Genomic DNA, 17,446 nt, shown 5'->3' on the forward strand with positions numbered 1-17,446 from the left:
TTAGAACATCTTTTATACTTTATAAACACTGCCTACCTTTTTTATGGAGTAAAATATCTAATTTACTAGCTTGTCTCCCATGCTCTATAAACGAACTGTCACTTCCTCTTAAAGGGCCACTGTCACCCCCCTCCAGCCGTTATAAACTAAAAGAGCCACCTTCTGCAGCAGTAATGCTGCATTCTAACAAGGTGGCTCTTTTAGTTTTTGGTTCATGTATTCCGAAAATAAAGCGTTTTGAAAGTTATCCAAAATACCTACGTTTATCCATGGAGGCGGGTCCTCACTCCCCAGCTTGAACCGCTACTCTGCCGTCACTCAAATCTTCAGGGGCTTTCGGCGCCGCCCCCTCTGCGCTGTTTTCGCTTCAAAACCGGAGCCTGCGCTGTCTACTACTGTGTTTGCAGGCGCAGTAAGCTCTGGCCGTCTGACGTCCCAGCCAGGCTTGCAGACTGCGCCTGTGCGGGCATTGCGGCCACCCACCTTGGGAATCCCTGCTCCGCACTGTGTTATACATTATGCACAGTGCGGGGCAGGGATTCATAGGCAGGGCGGCCGCACACGCGCAGTCTGCAAGCCTGGCTGGGACGTCAGACGGCCAGAGCTTACTGCACCTGCCCCACACAGTAGTAGACAGCGCAGGCGCCGGTTTTGAAGCAAAAACAGCGCGGAGGGGGCGGTGCCGAAAATGGGTTGTTTGCCCACTTTGATGCCAGTTCTGGTGCCCAAAACCCATTTGGGCCAGGCTGAATGGACCTGGGTTTGATGCAGAGCATCACTTTCTGTGTATTTTAAGCGTCAGATCAGTGGCCCAAAGGCATTTAACCCCTTAAAAACATCAGTTACATATTCAAATCTGTGAAAATGGGCTGTTTGCCCACTTTGATGCCAGTTTTGGGGCCCCAGAACCCATTTGGGCCAGGCTGAAGGGACCTGGGTTTGATGCAGGGCATCACTGTCTGTGAATTTTAAGTGTCGTATTAGTGGCCCAAAGGCATTTAACCCCTTAAAAACATCAGTTACTTATTCAAATCTGTGAAAATGGGCTGTTTGCCCAATTTGATGCCAGTTCTGGTGCCCAAAACCCATTTGGGCCAGGCTGAATGGACCTGGGTTTGATGCAGGGCATCACTATCTGTGAATTTTAAGTGTCGTATTAGTGGCCCAAAGGCATTTAACCCCTTAAAAACATCAGTTACTTATTCAAATCTGTGAAAATGGGCTGTTTGCCCACTTTGATGCCAGTTCTGGTGCCCAAAACCCATTTGGGCCAGGCTGAATGGACCTGGGTTTGATGCTGGGCATCACTATCTGTGTATGTTAAGTGTCAGATCAGTGGCCCAAAGGCATTTAACCCCTTAAAAACATCAGTTACTTATTCAAATCTGTGAAAATGGGCTGTTTGCCCACTTTGATGCCAGTTTTGGTGCTCAGAACCCATTTGGGCCAGGCTGAAGGGACCTGGGTTTGATGCAGGGCATCACTATCTGTGAATTTTAAGTGTCGTATTAGTGGCCCAAAGGCATTTAACCCCTTAAAAACATCAGTTACTTATTAAAATGGCAAGAATTGACTGCCCACTTTGATGCCAGTTCTGGTGCCCAGAACCCATTTGGGCCAGGCTGGAAATAACTGGTTTGGATGCGGGGCACCCTGTTCTATATGTCTGCAGTGTTAGATCAGTGGCCCAAAGGCATTTAAACTTTTTTTCAGCGCTCTTTGGTGCCCACTTTGATGCCCATTTTTGTGCCAGTTTTATTATTTTTGTAGCCGTTTTTAAGCGTATTCACATTAGGGCTCCTCACTGCATTGTATGTTGTTATTGTGATGCTTATTTTCAGTTGTTAAACCTATAAAAAAAACAGAAAAGAAAAAATTGCCGAATAAGAAACTGACGAATAAGAAACCAACTTCAGCCTCGTCAGAACTATGACGTCTGCTTACTTCCTGAGTTTTCCCTTCTGTATATTAGAGAGAACAGCTTTTTCTTCACAGAGGACAATGAATATTGTTTTGGAAATCCTTCTGCTGCTGCTCACCATCGCCTACTCCTACCTGGAGGCTATGGTCAAGCTATTCTTTCCTGCAAAAAGAAAATTAGTCAGTGGAGAAATCGTACTGATCACCGGTGCTGGTCATGGCATAGGAAAGATCACTGCTACAGAGTTTGCAAAACTTCACAGTGTCCTGGTGTTATGGGATATTAATAAGGTGAGTTACCAGCAGAGGTTTCATTTACGAGGCTTTATGAGTCCCATACAGCGACCATGTAAGCTTTCATGTAACTGAATTATTATTGTTCTGTGCCTTCATCACTATGGTTATATGGGTAACTCTACAGGGGTATGTGAGGCTGCACACAAATACAGTGATTCAGCCGGGTAAAGGGGTCTTCTCATTGGTCATTTTCACATCAAACACTTCATAAGGCTTTAAAAAACTGCTTTACAATATTTCAGTAATTAAAAAGAAATTATTTTCATCATTAGTTGCTTCCTTGTGCCTACAGTGCCTAGGGGGCATAATCACAGTCCTATGGACCCCAGGGCACATATTTTTAGCTTGAGAACTTCCCTCCCCACCAGGTTGAGGCTTGGATACTGTTATATAATGGCCGAATAATATCGCCACCATATCATGGTACATTACAATTATACTGATTACCACAAATCCATGATCATATAGTGATAGACCACTCTGTGTGTGTGTGTATATATATTGTATATATACTGTATACACATATATATATATTATATAAAGCTGAATGTGTGTATGTGTGTGTGTATGTATGTCCGGGATTGGCATTTGCACCGTCGCAGCTACAGCCACAAAATTTTGCACAGTCACACGTCTGGACCCCGAGAGCGTCATAGGCTATGTTGTGAGGCAAAATTTTAACCCCGCGCGTTCCAATTCACCAAACAATTTTGCCCCTATCTACATAATGGGGAAAAAGTGAAAGAAAAAGTGTTGGAGGCAAATTGACAGCTGCCAGATGTGAACAAGGGGGACTTAAAGAAAAAGAGCGATGGCGCCAAAGAGTATATACCGTACAGTTGCTAAGGTGGGGCCCCAACATGGGATACTCACTACACACGGCGATATGAACACACACACAAAATGCGCCACACACTACCACGTGCTTGAACACATATCACCCTCAGCACACATTTCACCACACATACACAAACCTCGCCACATAAAAGTCGAAACACAAAAGTCACCGCTCAAAACCAGCCATGCGCAAAACTCGCCACATGCAAAACTAGGCTCATGCAAAACTCGCCACACTTGCAAAACTCACCTCATGGAAAACTCACCACATGCAAAACTTGCACACGCGGAAAAATTGCCACATGCACAAAAGTTGCAACACGTGCATAAGTTACCTCACACAAAACTTGCACATACTCACAACGCACCACACATAAAACTCGCCACGTGCAAAACTCGGCATGCGCAAAACTTGCTGCACACAACTTGCTACACTAACCGGTCACATGCAACTTGACACACAAAAAGTTGCTACACGTATGTCGCCACACAGAACTCATCTCACAAAAGTCACTACATGCATGTCGCCACATGCAACTCAGCACACACAACTTGACACATGAAACTCGCCCTAAAACACACACAAGTCTGGTATTATCCTACAAAAATAAAAATCTGATTAACCCCTATCTGACCTCGGACGGGATAGTATGTCCGAGGTCAGATCCCCTGCTTTGATGCAGGGCTCCGCGGTGAGCCCGCACCAAAGCCGGGACATGTCAGCTGTTTTGAACAGCTGACATGTGCCCGTAATAGGCGCGGGCAGAATCGCGGTGGCACGGTGGCACAGTGGTTAGCACAGCAGCCTTGCAGCGCTGGAGTCCTGGGTTCAAACCCCACCAAGGACAACATCTGCAAAGAGTTTGTATGTTCTCTCCGTGTTTGCGTGGGTTTCCTCCGGGTACTCCAGTTTATTCCCACATTCCAAAGACAATACTGATAGGGAATTTAGATTGTGAGCCCCAAAGGGACAGTGATGATAATGTGTGCAAGCTGTGGAATATGTTAGCGCTATATAAAAATAAAGATTATTATTATTATTAATCACGATCTGCCCGCACCTATTAAATAGTTAAATGCCTCTGTCAAACGCAGGCAGCGGCATTTAACTACCGCATCCGGCCGGGCGGCCGGAAATGACGTCATCGCCGACCCCCGTCACATGATCGGGGGTCGGCGATGCGTCTCCATTGTAACCATAGAGGTCCTTGAGACCTCTATGGTTACTGATCGCCGGTGGCTGTGAGCGCCACCCTGTGGTCGGCGCTCACAGCACACCTGCATTTCTGCTACATAGCAGCGATCAGCAGATCGCTGCTATGTAGCAGAGGCGATCGAGTTGTGCCTGCTTCTAGCCTCCCATGGAGGCTATTGAAGCATGGCAAAAGTGAAAAAAAAAAAGTTGAAAAAAATGTTAAAAAAAATATAACAATTATAAAAGTTTAAATCACCCCCTTTCGCCCCAATCAAAATAAATCCATAAAAAAAATATAAAATCTACACATATTTGGTATCGCCGCGCTCAGAATCGCCCGATCTATCAATTAAAAAAAAGCATTTACCTGATCGCTAAACAGCGTAGCGGGAAAAAAATTTGAAATGCCAGAATTATGTTTTTTTGGTCGCCGCGACATTGCATTAAAATGCAATAACAGGCGATCAAAAGAACTTATCTGCACCGAAATGCTATCATTAAAAACGTCATCTCGGCACGCAAAAAATAAGCCCTCAACCGACCCCAGATCACGAAAAATGGAGACGCTACGAGTATCAGAAAATGGCGCAATTTTTTTTTTTTTTATCAAAGTTTGGAATTTTTTTTCACCACTTAGATAAAAAATAACCTAGTGATGTTAGGTGTCTATGAACTCGTGAACCTAGCAAAAAAGCCAAACAAAAAACAAGTGTGGGACTGCACTTTTTTTGCAATTTCACCGCACTTGGAATTTTTTTCCCGTTTTCTAGTACATGACATGCTAAAACCAATGATGTCGTTCAAAAGTACAACTCGTCCCGCAAAAAATAAGCCATCACATGGCCAAATTGACGGAAAAATAAAAAAGTTATGGCTCTGGGAAGGAGGGGAGCGAAAAACGAACATGGAAGAACAAAAAATCCCAAGGTCATGAAGGGGTTAATAAGCAGACAAACTACAATAGCAACAAATGTACCATATAGGAAATACAGCAGCTGTCAGTCACATGACCTGTCTATTATGTTTATGTGTGAGCTAATATATACTACCAGCGGGGAGGGCTTCCTGTTGGCTGGGGATTTATCAGGCTGCCAATTTAGCTTACAAGTGCTGAGGTAAAAATACCGACCAAATAACGTGAAAGGCTATGTGCACACGTTGAGGATTTCTCGCAGAAAATTCCTGAGAAAAAACGGACATTTTCTGCAAGAAATCCGCAAGAAAACCGCGTTTTTGCCGCGGTTTTGACACGTTTTTTCCGCGTTTTTGCAGTGTTTTTTTCTGGACACTTCCCAATGCATTTTGGAGTGGGAAATCCGCAAAAAAACCGCAAAATTAATGAACATGCTGCGGTTTTTACCGCGATGCGTTTTTTTCGCGGAAAAAATCGCATCATGTGCACAAAACATGCAGAATTCATTCTAAATGATGGGATGCTTATTGTATGCGTTTTTTTTTGTGGTTTTATAGCGTTTTTATCGGGAAAAAACGCGAAAAAAACGCAACATGTGCACACAGCCCAAGGCTATGTGCACACGTTCAGGAATTCATGCAGAAAATTCCTGTGAAAATTCGGACATTTCTGGCAGATTTCCGCATGAAATCCGCATGCGATTTTTTGCGCGGTTTTTGCACGGTTTTGACGTGTTTTTTGCGTGTTTTTTCTGGACATTTCCCAATGCATTAGACAGTGGGAAAACCGCGAAAAAAACACAAAATTAATGATCAGGTCCATTATTTTTCCGCAATGCGTTTTTCAGGCGGAAAAACGCACATCATGTGCACAGAAAATGCGGATTTCATTAAAAATGATAGGATGCTTAATTTATGCAGATTATTTGCAGTTTTATAGTGTTTTTATAGCGCAAAAATGCTAGAAAACCGCAAATAATCTGCAACGTGTGCACATAGCCTGAATGCGGTCTAATACAGGAGGAGATGACACAGATATATACTATATACAGGAGAGATGACACACAGGTATATACTATATACAGGAGGAGATGACACACAGGTATATACTACTATACAGGAAGAGATGACACACAGGTATATACTATATACAGGAGGAGATGACACACAGGTATATACTATATACAGGAGGAGATGACACACAGGTATATACTATATACAGGAGGAGATGACACACAGATATATACTATATACAGGAGGAGATGAAACACAGGTATATACTATATACAGGAGGAGATGACAAACAGGTATATACTATATACAGGAGGAGATGACACACAGGTATATACTATATACAGGAGGAGATGACACAGAGGTATATACTATATACAGGAGGAGATGACACAGAGGTATATACTATATACAGGGGGAGATGACACACTGGTATATACTATATACAGGAGGAGATGATATACAGGTATATACTATATACAGGAGGAGATGACACAGAGGTATATACTATATACAGGGGGAGATGACACACTGGTATATATATATATATATACTAGATTGTGGCCCGATTCTAACGCATCGGGTATTCTAGAATATGCATGTCCCTGTAATATATGGACAATGATGATTCCAGAATTCGCGGCAGACTGTGCCCGTCGCTGATTGGTCGAGGCAACCTTTGACATCATCGTCGCCATGGCAACCATTATGACATCTACGTCGATACTGTGCCCGTCGCTGAATCAGAAACGTGAGATGTCTACGTCCTTTATGACATCATCGTCGCTGTGCCCGTTGCTGATTGGTCGAGGCCGCCAGGCGTGATCAGACGTGGGATTTCTACGTCCTTTATGACATCATCGTCGCTGTGCCCGTTGCTGATTGGTCGAGGCCTGGCGGCCTCGACCAATCAGAGACGCGGGATTTCTACGTCGATGCTGTGCCGGTCTCTGATTGGTCGAGGCCTGACGGCCTCGACCAATCAGAGAGCCGGGATTTCCAGGACAGACAGACAGACAGACAGACAGACAGACAGACAGACGGAAAAACCCTTAGACAATTATATATATAGATATATACAGGGGAGATGACATACAGGTACATATATATACAGAGGAGATGACACACAGGTATATAGTATATACAGGAGGAGATGACACACAGGTATATACTATATACAGGAGGAGATGACACACAGGTATATACTATATACAGGAGGAAATGACACACATATATATACTATATACAGGAGATGACACAGAGGTATATACTATATACAGGAGGAGATGACACACTGGTATATGCTATATACAGGAGGAGATGACATACAGGTACATACTATATACAGGAGGAGATGACACACAGGTATATACTATATACAGGAGGAGATGACATACAGGTATATACTATATACAGGAGGAGATGACACATAGGTATATACTATATACAGGGGGAGATGACACACTGGTATATACTATATACAGGAGGAGATGATATACAGGTATATACTATATACAGGAGGAGATGACACAGAGGTATATACTATATACAGGGGGAGATGACACACTGGTATATACTATATACAGGGGAGATGACATACAGGTACATACTATATACAGGGGAGATGACACAGGTATATACTATATACAGGGGAGATGACACACAGATATATACTATATACAGGAGAGATGACACACAGGTATATACTATATACAGGAGGAAATGACACACTGGTATATACTATATACAGGAGGAGATGACACAGAGGTATATACTATATACAGGAGGAGATGACACACTGGTATATACTATATACAGGGGAGATGACATACAGGTACATACTATATGCAGGGGAGATGACACACAGGTATATACTACATACAGGGGAGATGACACACAGATATACTATATACAGGGGAGATGACACACAGGTATATACTATATACAGGAGGAGACGACACACAGGTATATACTATACACAGGAGGAGATGACATACAGGTATATACTATATACAGGAAGAGATGACACACAGGTATATATTATATACAGGAGGAGATGACACACAGGTATATACTATATACAAGAAGAGATGACACACAGGTATATACTATATACAGGGGAGATGACACACACATATATACTATATACAGGGGAGATGACAGACAGGTATATACTATATACAGGAGGAGATGACATACAGGTATATACTATATACAGGAGGAGATGACACACACATATATACTATATACAGGGGAGATGACACACAGGTATATACTATATACAAGAAGAGATGACACAAAGGTATATACTATATACAGGAGATGACATACAGGTACATACTATATCCAGGAGGAGATGACACACAGATATATACTATATACAGGAACAGATGACACACAGGTATATACTATATACAGGAGAAGATGACTTACAGGTATATACTATATACAGGAGGAGATGACATACAGGTATATACTATATAAAAGAGGAGATGACACATAGGTATATAGAGGAGATGACATACAACAGGTATATACTATATACAGGGGAGATGACATACAGGTATATACTATATACAGGAGATGACATACAGGTATATACTATATATAGGAGGAGATGACATACAGGTACATAGTATATACAGAAGAGATGACATACAGGTATATACTATATACAGGAGGAGATGACACATAGGTATATACAATATACAGGAGGAGATGACATACAGCAGGTATATACTATTTACAGGGGAGATGACATACAGGTATATACTATATACAGGAGATGACATACAGGTGTATACTATATATATATATATATATAAGGGAGATGACAAACATGTATATTCTGAGGGGAAAATGAGAGGTGTGAGGTGAAAATGAGGAGTGTGAGGTGAAAATGAACAGGTGTGAGTGTAAAATGAGAGGAGTGAGGGAAAATAGTGGAGTGATCGGAAATAAGAGGAGTGAGGGGGAAAATGAGAGGTGTAGGGGAGAAAATGAGATATGTGAGGGGGAAAATGAGAAGCGTGATGGGAAAGTAAGAGGCGTGATGGGAAAATAAGAGAAGTGAGGTGCTATAACTAACCACAGATATTTACTATGCGCAGGCAACGCCGGGCTCTTCAGCTAGTATATATATAATATTAGTTTGCTTCCTCCCACACTCCAAAGATTTAATGATGGGGAATTTATAATGTGAGCCCCAGTGGGGATAGTGATGACTATGTCTGTAAAGGGCTGTATGGTGCTAATATAAGCACATAATATATGCATATGTATCTATATGTATACTAGATGGTGGCCCGATTCTAGCGCATCGGGTATTCTAGAATATGCATGTCCACGTAGTATATTGCACAGCCCACGTAGTATATTGCCCAGCCACGTAGTATATTTCCCAACCACGTAGTATATTGCCCAGCCACGTAGTATATTGCCCAACTATGTAGTATATTGCCCAGCCACGTAGTATATTGCCCAGCCACGTAGTATATTGCCCAGTCACGTACTATATTGTCCAGCTACGTAGTATATTGCCCAGCCACATAGTATATTGCCCAGCCACATAGTATATTGCCCAGCCATGTTGTATATTGCCCAGTCACGTAGTATATTGCCCAGTCACGTAGTATATTGCCCAGTGACGTAGTATATTGCCCAGCCACGTAGTATATTGCCCAGCCACGTAGTATATTGCACAGCGACGTAGTATATTGCCCAGTCACGTAGTATATTGCCCAGTGACGTAGTATATTGCCCAGCCACGTAGTATATTGCCCAGTCACGTATTATATTGCCCAGCCACGTAGTATATTGCCCAGTGATGTAGTATATTGCCCAGCCACATACTATATTGCCCAGCCACGTAATATATTGCCCAGTCACGTAGTATATTGCTCAGTCACGTAGTATATTGCCCAGTGACGTAGTATATTGCCCAGCCACGTAGTATATTGCCCAGCCACATAGTATATTGCACAGCGAAGTAGTATACAGCACAGAGTCACGTAGTATACAGCACAGACACGTAGTATACTGCCCAGTCACGTAGAATATTGGCCAGTCACGTAGTATATTGCCCAGCCACGTATGTAACAGGTTAAAAAAGACTTAAAATAAAAAATAAACATATACTCACCTTCTGAAGGCCACTTGTAATCCTGGCGCCTGTGTGCGGTGCACGCGGCAGCTACCGGTCCCAGGGTTGGTATGAGCGCAGGACCTGTGATGATGTCGCGGTCACATGACTGTGACGTCATGGAAGGTCCTTCTCGCATAGCATCCTTGGCACCGTAACCTGCCGCTTGCACTGCCGAGGACAGCGCACCACGTCGGAGGGTGAGAGTAACCTTTTTTTTTATTTTTATTATTTGTAACATGAGATCCTTTTACTATTGATGCTGCATACGCATCATCAATAGTAAAAAGTTAGAGTGCATAACGCGGTCTATTAACGCTGCCATTAACCCTGTGTGAGGGCTGACTGGAGGGGAGTATGGAGCGGGCACTGACTGCTCGGAGGAAGGAGCGGCCATTTTGCCCCCGGACTGTGCCCGTCGCTGATTGGTCGTGGCAATTGTCGTGGGCGTCTAGCCATGACCAATCAGCGACTAGGATTTCCATGACAGAGACCGCGACCAATGAATATCCATGACAGACAGAAGGACAGACGGAAGTGACCCTTAGACAATTATATAGTAGATATATATATATATATACTAGATGGCAGCCCGATTCTAAAGAATCGGGAGTCTAGAATCCATATATACTTTATTTATTCAAATGTAAGAATAATACAATTAATAAATAATAGTAAGAAAGAACAAAAAATGGCTGCACTCACCAGCTCTTGACAATTCTTGTTATTTAAGGTACAGTTACACAGGATCCATGAACATGCTTATGAGGGGAGGGATGAAAGACATCAGACGACAACTTTGCGTGTTGTGGGCAGTGTCAGGTAGTAGGAAAATAGCCAGTTAATAATAGGCAATAGTTCTTTGCAGGAATGCAGATATTAATAAATAGGCAGTTTATATTGCAGAGAAATTGCTGGGCAATAATGGACAATGTCCTTATGTGGCAAATAATAGAGCAATATACCCAATGTGGCAAAGAAGAGGTTAATAAACGGCAGTCTCTCAGTATAACAGTCAGTGAATAATAGGCAGTATATGGAGAAAACACCAAACAAAAGTTCAAAATTGGTGTGAAAATGTCACTGAACCACTTCACAACTAAATATATATAGTTTTGGTAAATGGTATTATCATTTTTTTGACGAAATTCGGCAGGAGCTTGAAGAGCAACGTCACTGGGCCCGCCTCCACGCAGTAGAAACTTGCTGTGAGGTAAAAATTCAAAAATCACACCAAAATGGCGGGCGGAGTGTGTCACAGTACGGCACGTTTCTGATTGGTCGCTCGCAGCAGGCGGCAACCAATCAGACACTGGACACTGATGACGTCACTTATCTCCGGACATTAGCTCCGGACATTAGCTCCGGACATTAGCTCCGGACAAAGCCACGGAAGTTGGCACAAATTGCAGGAAGTAGTATTCTAGGCAATTATATATTACTAGATGGCAGCCCGATTCTAAAGAATCGGGAGTCTAGAATCCATATATACTTTATTTATTCAAATGTAAGAATAATACAATTAATAAATAATAGTAAGAAAGAACAAAAAATGGCTGCACTCACCAGCTCTGCATTATTAGTATACTTTCTATCAGACCTAATCTTACGTGCGCCATCAGCAGCTTTGGGCTCTGTGTCATTAGTATCCTTACTATTAGAGCTCATGTTGGCTAAGCTAAACAGCTTTAAGCGTGGTGGTGGCAAACAACAGGTTAATAAGAGGCAGTGTCAGGTAGTAGGAAAATAGCCAGTTAATAATAGGCAATAGTTCTTTGCAGGAATGCAGATATTAATAAATAGGCAGTTTACATTGCAGAGAAATTACTGGGCAATAATGGACAATGTCCTTATGTGGCAAATAATAGAGCAATATACCCAATGTGGCAAAGAAGAGGTTAATAAACGGCAGTCTCTCAGTATAACAGTCAGTGAATAATAGGCAGTATATGGAGAAAGCACCAAACAAAAGTTCAAAATTGGTGTGAAAATGTCACTGAACCACTTCACAACTAAATATATATAGTTTTGGTAAATGGTATTATCATTTTTTTGACGAAATTCGGCAGGAGCTTGAAGAGCAACGTCACTGGGCCCGCCTCCACGCAGTAGAAACTTGCTGTGAGGTAAAAATTCAAAAATCACACCAAAATGGCGGGCGGAGTGTGTCACAGTACGGCACGTTTCTGATTGGTCGCTCGCAGCAGGCGGCAACCAATCAGACACTGGACACTGTTGACGTCACTTATCTCCGGACATTAGCTCCGGACATTAGCTCCGGACATTAGCTCCGGACAGGAAGTTGGCACAAATTGCAGGAAGTAGTATTCTAGGCAATTATATATTAGATATATATATATATATATATATATATATATATGTAGTGTGTAACTATCTATATATATATATATATATATACAGCAAAATTTGTTGGTAGTCTTCAGACTTCATAATGCCATGCACACGGTCAAGCAGTCCAGTGCCAGAGGCAGCAAAGCAACCCCAAAACATCAGGGAACCTCCGCCATGTTTGACTGTAGAGACTGTGTTCTTTTCTTTGAATACCTCTTTTGTTCTCCTGTAAACTCAATGTTGATGCCAAAAAGCTCTACTTTTGTCTCATCTGACCAGAGAACATTCTTCCAAAACATTTTAGGCTTTTTTCAGGTAAGTTTTGGCAAACTCCAGCCTGGCTTTTTTATGTCTCGGGGTAAGATTGAGTTTAAAGGAGAAAAAAAAGAGGCATTCAAAGAAAAGAACACGGCACTGGACTGCTTGACCGTGTGCATGGCATTATGAAGTCTGAAGACTACCAACAAATTTTGCTACATAATGTATGGCCCAGTGTGAGAAAGTTGTTTCTCCCTCAGAGGTCATGGGTCTTCCAGCAGGACAATGACCCAAAACACACTTCAAAAAGCACTAGAAAATGGTTTGAGAGAAAGCACTGGAGACTTCTAAGGTGGCCAGCAATGAGTCCAGACCTGAATCCCATAGAACACCTGTGGAGAGATCTAAAAATGGCAGTTTGGAGAAGGCACCCTTCAAATATCAAGGACCTGGAGCAGTTTGCCAAAGAAGAATGGTCTAAAATTCCAGCAGAGCATTGTAAGCATCTCATTGATGGTTACCGGAAGCGGTTGGTCGCAGTTCTTTTGGCTAAAGGTTGTGCAACCAAGTATTAGGCTGAGGGTGCCAATACTTTTGTCTGGCCCATTTTTGGAGTTTTGTGTGAAATGATCAATGTTTTGCTTTTTGCTTCATTTTCTTTTGTGTTTTTTCATTTAAGACAAATTAAATGAAGATAATAATATATTTTTATTTATTTAACCCCTTCTCGCCACGCGCCGTACTAGTACTGCGCTGCCGGCACTGCATTTGTGCCAGCAGCAGTACTAGTACGGCGCACCGATCACCGCGGTCTCGCACTGAGCGCCGCGGTGATCGGGTGCGGGTGTCAGCTGTATATGACAGCTGACACCACGCAGCAATGCTCACGATCGGCGCTATCGCCGATCGCGGGCATTTAACCCCTCTGATGCCGCTGTCAGTAGTGACAGCGGCATAGAGGGGGATCGCGCAGGGACGGGGGCTCCCTGCGCTCTCCCACCGGAGCAACGCAATGAGATTGCGTTGCTCCGGTGACCCGGAAGGAGACCCCGGATCCAAGATGGCCGCCAGACTCCTTCCGGGTCATGAAATGACCTGGCTAGACGGCGCCTGCTGAGAGCAGGCGCCGGAAAGCCAGCTAAACTGCCTGTCAGATCGTTGATCTGACAGCGTGCTATGCACAGTGTCAGATCAACGATCTGATCTAATACAGAGATGTCTCACCCTGGGACAATGGTAGAAAGTTAAAAAAAAAAAAAAATAGAATGTGTAAAAAAAAAAAAAAAAAAATCCCCAAATAAAAAAACCAAAAAACATTTCCCAATAAATCCATTTATTTATGTAAATTAAAACAAAACAATAAATGTACACATATTTGGTATCGCCGCGTCCGTAACGACCCGCTCTATAAAACTATCCCACTAGTTAACCCCTTCAGTGAACACCGCAAAAAAAAAAAAAAAAAAAACAAGGCAAAAAACATTGCTTTATTATCATACAGGCAAACAAAAAGTGGAATAACACGCGATGAAAATGATGGATATAAATAACCATGGTACCGCTGAAAACGTCACCTTGTCCCGCAAAAAAAAAGCCGCCATACACCATCATCAGCAGAAAAATAAAAAAGTTATAGCTCTCAGAATAATGCGATGGAAAAACAATTATTTTTTTATATAAAATAGTTTTTATTGTGTAAAAGCGCCAAAACATAAAAAAATTAAATAAATGAGGTATCGCTGTAATCGTACTGACCTGAAGAATAAAACTGCTTTATCCATTTTACCACACGTGGAACGGTATAAACGCCCCCCCCTAAAAGAAATTCAGGAATTGCTGGTTTTTGTTCATTCCGCCTCCCAAAAATCGGAATAAAAAGCGATCAAAAAATGTCATCTGCCCGAAAATGTTACCAATAAAAACGTCAACTCGTCCCGCAAAAAACAAGATCTCACATGACTCTGTGGGCCAAAATATAGATAAATTATAGCTCTCAAAATGTGGTGATGCAAAAACTATTTTTTGCAATAAAAAGCGTCTTTTAGTGTGTGACAGCTGCCAACCCTAAAAATCCGCCAAAAAAACGCTATAAAAGTAAATCAAACCCCCCTTCATCACCCCCTTAGTTAGGGAAAAATAATAAAATGTAAAAAAATGTATTTATTTCCATTTTCCCATTAGGGCTAGGGTTAGGGCTAGGGTTAGGGCTAGGGTTAAGGTTAGGGTTGGGGTTAGGGTTTCAGTTATAATTGGGGGTTTCCACTGTTTAGGCACATCAGGGGCTCTCCAAACGCGACATGGCGTCTGATCTCAATTCCAGCCAATTCTGCTTTGAAAAAGTAAAACAGTGCTCCTTCCCTTCCGAGTTCTCCTGTGCGCCCAAACAGCGGTTCCCCCCAACATATGGGGTATCAGCGTTCTCAGGACAAGTTGGACAACAACTTTTGGGGTCTAATTTGTCCTGTTACCCTTGGGAAAATAAAAACATAGGGGATAAAATATCATTTTCGTGGAAAAAAAATATTTTTTATTTTCACGGCTCTGCGTTATAAACTGTAGTGAAACACTTGTTGGTTCAAAGCTCTCACAACACATCTAGATGAGTTCCCTGGGGGGTCTAGTTTCCAATATGGGGTCATGGGGTCACTTGTGGGGGGTTTCTACTGTTTAGGTACATCAGGGGCTCTGCAAATGCAACATGACGCCTGCAGACCAATCCATCTAAGTCTGCATTTCAAATGGCGCTCCTTCCATTCCGAGCTCTGCCGTGCACCCAAACAGTGGTTCCCCCCAACATATGGGGTATCAGCGTTCTCAGGACAAGTTGGACAACAACTTTTGGGGTCTAATTTGTCCTGTTACCCTTGGGAAAATAAAAACGTGGGGGCTAAAATATCATTTTCGTGGAAAAAAAATATTTTTTATTTTCACAGCTCTGCGTTATAAACTGTAGTGAAACACTTGTTGGTTCAAAGCTCTCACAACATATCTAGATGAGTTCCTTGGGGGGTCTAGTTTCCAATATGGGGTCACTTGTGGTGGGTTTCTACTGTTTAGGTACATCAGGGGCTCTGCAAATGCAACATGACACCTGCAGTCCATTCCATCTAAGTCTGCATTTCAAACGGTGCTCCTTCCCTTCCGAGCTCTGCCATGCACTCAAACGGTGGTTCCCCCCCACATGTGGGGTATCAGCGTACTCAGGACAAATTGGACAATCACATTTGTGGTCCAATTTCTCCTGTTACCCTTGGGAAAAGAAATTGCGGGCTAAAACATCATTTTGTGGAAAGAAAAAATGATTTTTTAATTTTCACAATGCTACATTCTAAACTTTAGTGAAACAATTGGGGGTTAAAAGTGCTCACCACACATCTAGATAAGTTCCTTAGGGGGTCTTCTTTCCAAAATGGGGTCACTTGTGGGGGGATTCCACTGTTAAGGCACGTCAGGGGCTCTCCAAATGCGACATGGCGTCCGATCTCAATTCCAGCCAATTTTGCATTGAAAAGTCAAATGGCACTCCTTCCCTTCCGAGCTCTGCCATGCGCTCAAACCGTGGTTTATCCCCATATATGAAGTATCGGCGTACTCAGGACAAATTGCACAACAACTTTTGGGGTCCAATTTATCCTGTTACCCTTGGGAAAATAAAAAATTTGGGCCAAAAAGATCATTTTTTGTGAAAATAAATATGACATTTTTTTACGGCTCTACATTATAAACTTCTGTGAAGCACTTGGAGGTTCAAAGTGCTCACCACACATCTAGATTAGTTCCTTAGGGGGTCTACTTTCCAAAATGGTGTCACTTGTGGGGGTTTCCACTGTTTAGGCACATCAGGGGCTCTCCAATCGTGACATGGGCTCCGATCTCAATTTCAGCAAATCTTGCATTGAAAAGTCAAATGGCGCTCCTTCCCTTCCGAGCTCTGCCATGTGCCCAAACAGTGGTTTACCCCCATATATGGGGTATCGGTGTACTCAGGACAAATTGTACAACGACTTTTGTGGTCCAATTTCTCCTGTTACCCTTGGTAAAATGAAACAAATTGGACCTGAAGTAAAAATTTTGTGAAAAAAAAGTTAAATGTTCAATTTTTTTAAACATTCAAAAAATTCCTGTGAAGCACCTGAAGGGTTAATAAACTTTTTGAATGTGGTTTTGAGTACCTTGAGGGGTGCAGTTTTAAGAATGGTGTCACTTTTGGGCATTTTCTGTCATATAGACCCCTCAAAGTCACTTCAAGTGTGAGGTGGTCCGTAAAAAAATGGTTTTGCAAATTTTGTTGCAAAAATGAGAAATCGCTGGTCAACTTTTAACCCTTATAACTCCCTAACAAAAGAAAATTATGTTTCCAAAATTGTGCTGATGTAAAGCAGACATGTGGGAAATGTTGTTTATTAACTATATTATGTGATATAACTCTCTAATTTAAGGGCATAAAAACTAAGAGTTTGAAAATTGCTAAATTTTCATAATTTCCGACAAATTTTTGTTTTTTTCACAAATAAATGCAAGTC

At 42.2% G+C, this 17,446-nt stretch overlaps 1 protein-coding gene across 1 annotated transcript in view; it reads left to right on the top strand.

Annotated features, from left to right (window-relative positions):
- Positions 1–1,941: 1,941 nt before the first annotated feature.
- The window catches only part of LOC138654113 (17-beta-hydroxysteroid dehydrogenase 13-like), a 74,815-nt gene continuing 59,310 nt past the window's right edge, over positions 1,942–17,446 (top strand). The window contains exon 1 of the mRNA XM_069743390.1: positions 1,942–2,211. Coding sequence (XP_069599491.1) covers positions 2,002–2,211 — 210 coding nt within the window. The 5' untranslated portion in view covers positions 1,942–2,001. The remainder of the gene's footprint in view (positions 2,212–17,446) is intronic.

The sequence above is a fragment of the Ranitomeya imitator genome, chromosome 1, assembly GCF_032444005.1.
Source record: "Ranitomeya imitator isolate aRanImi1 chromosome 1, aRanImi1.pri, whole genome shotgun sequence".
Classification (NCBI taxonomy): Eukaryota; Metazoa; Chordata; class Amphibia; order Anura; family Dendrobatidae; genus Ranitomeya; species Ranitomeya imitator.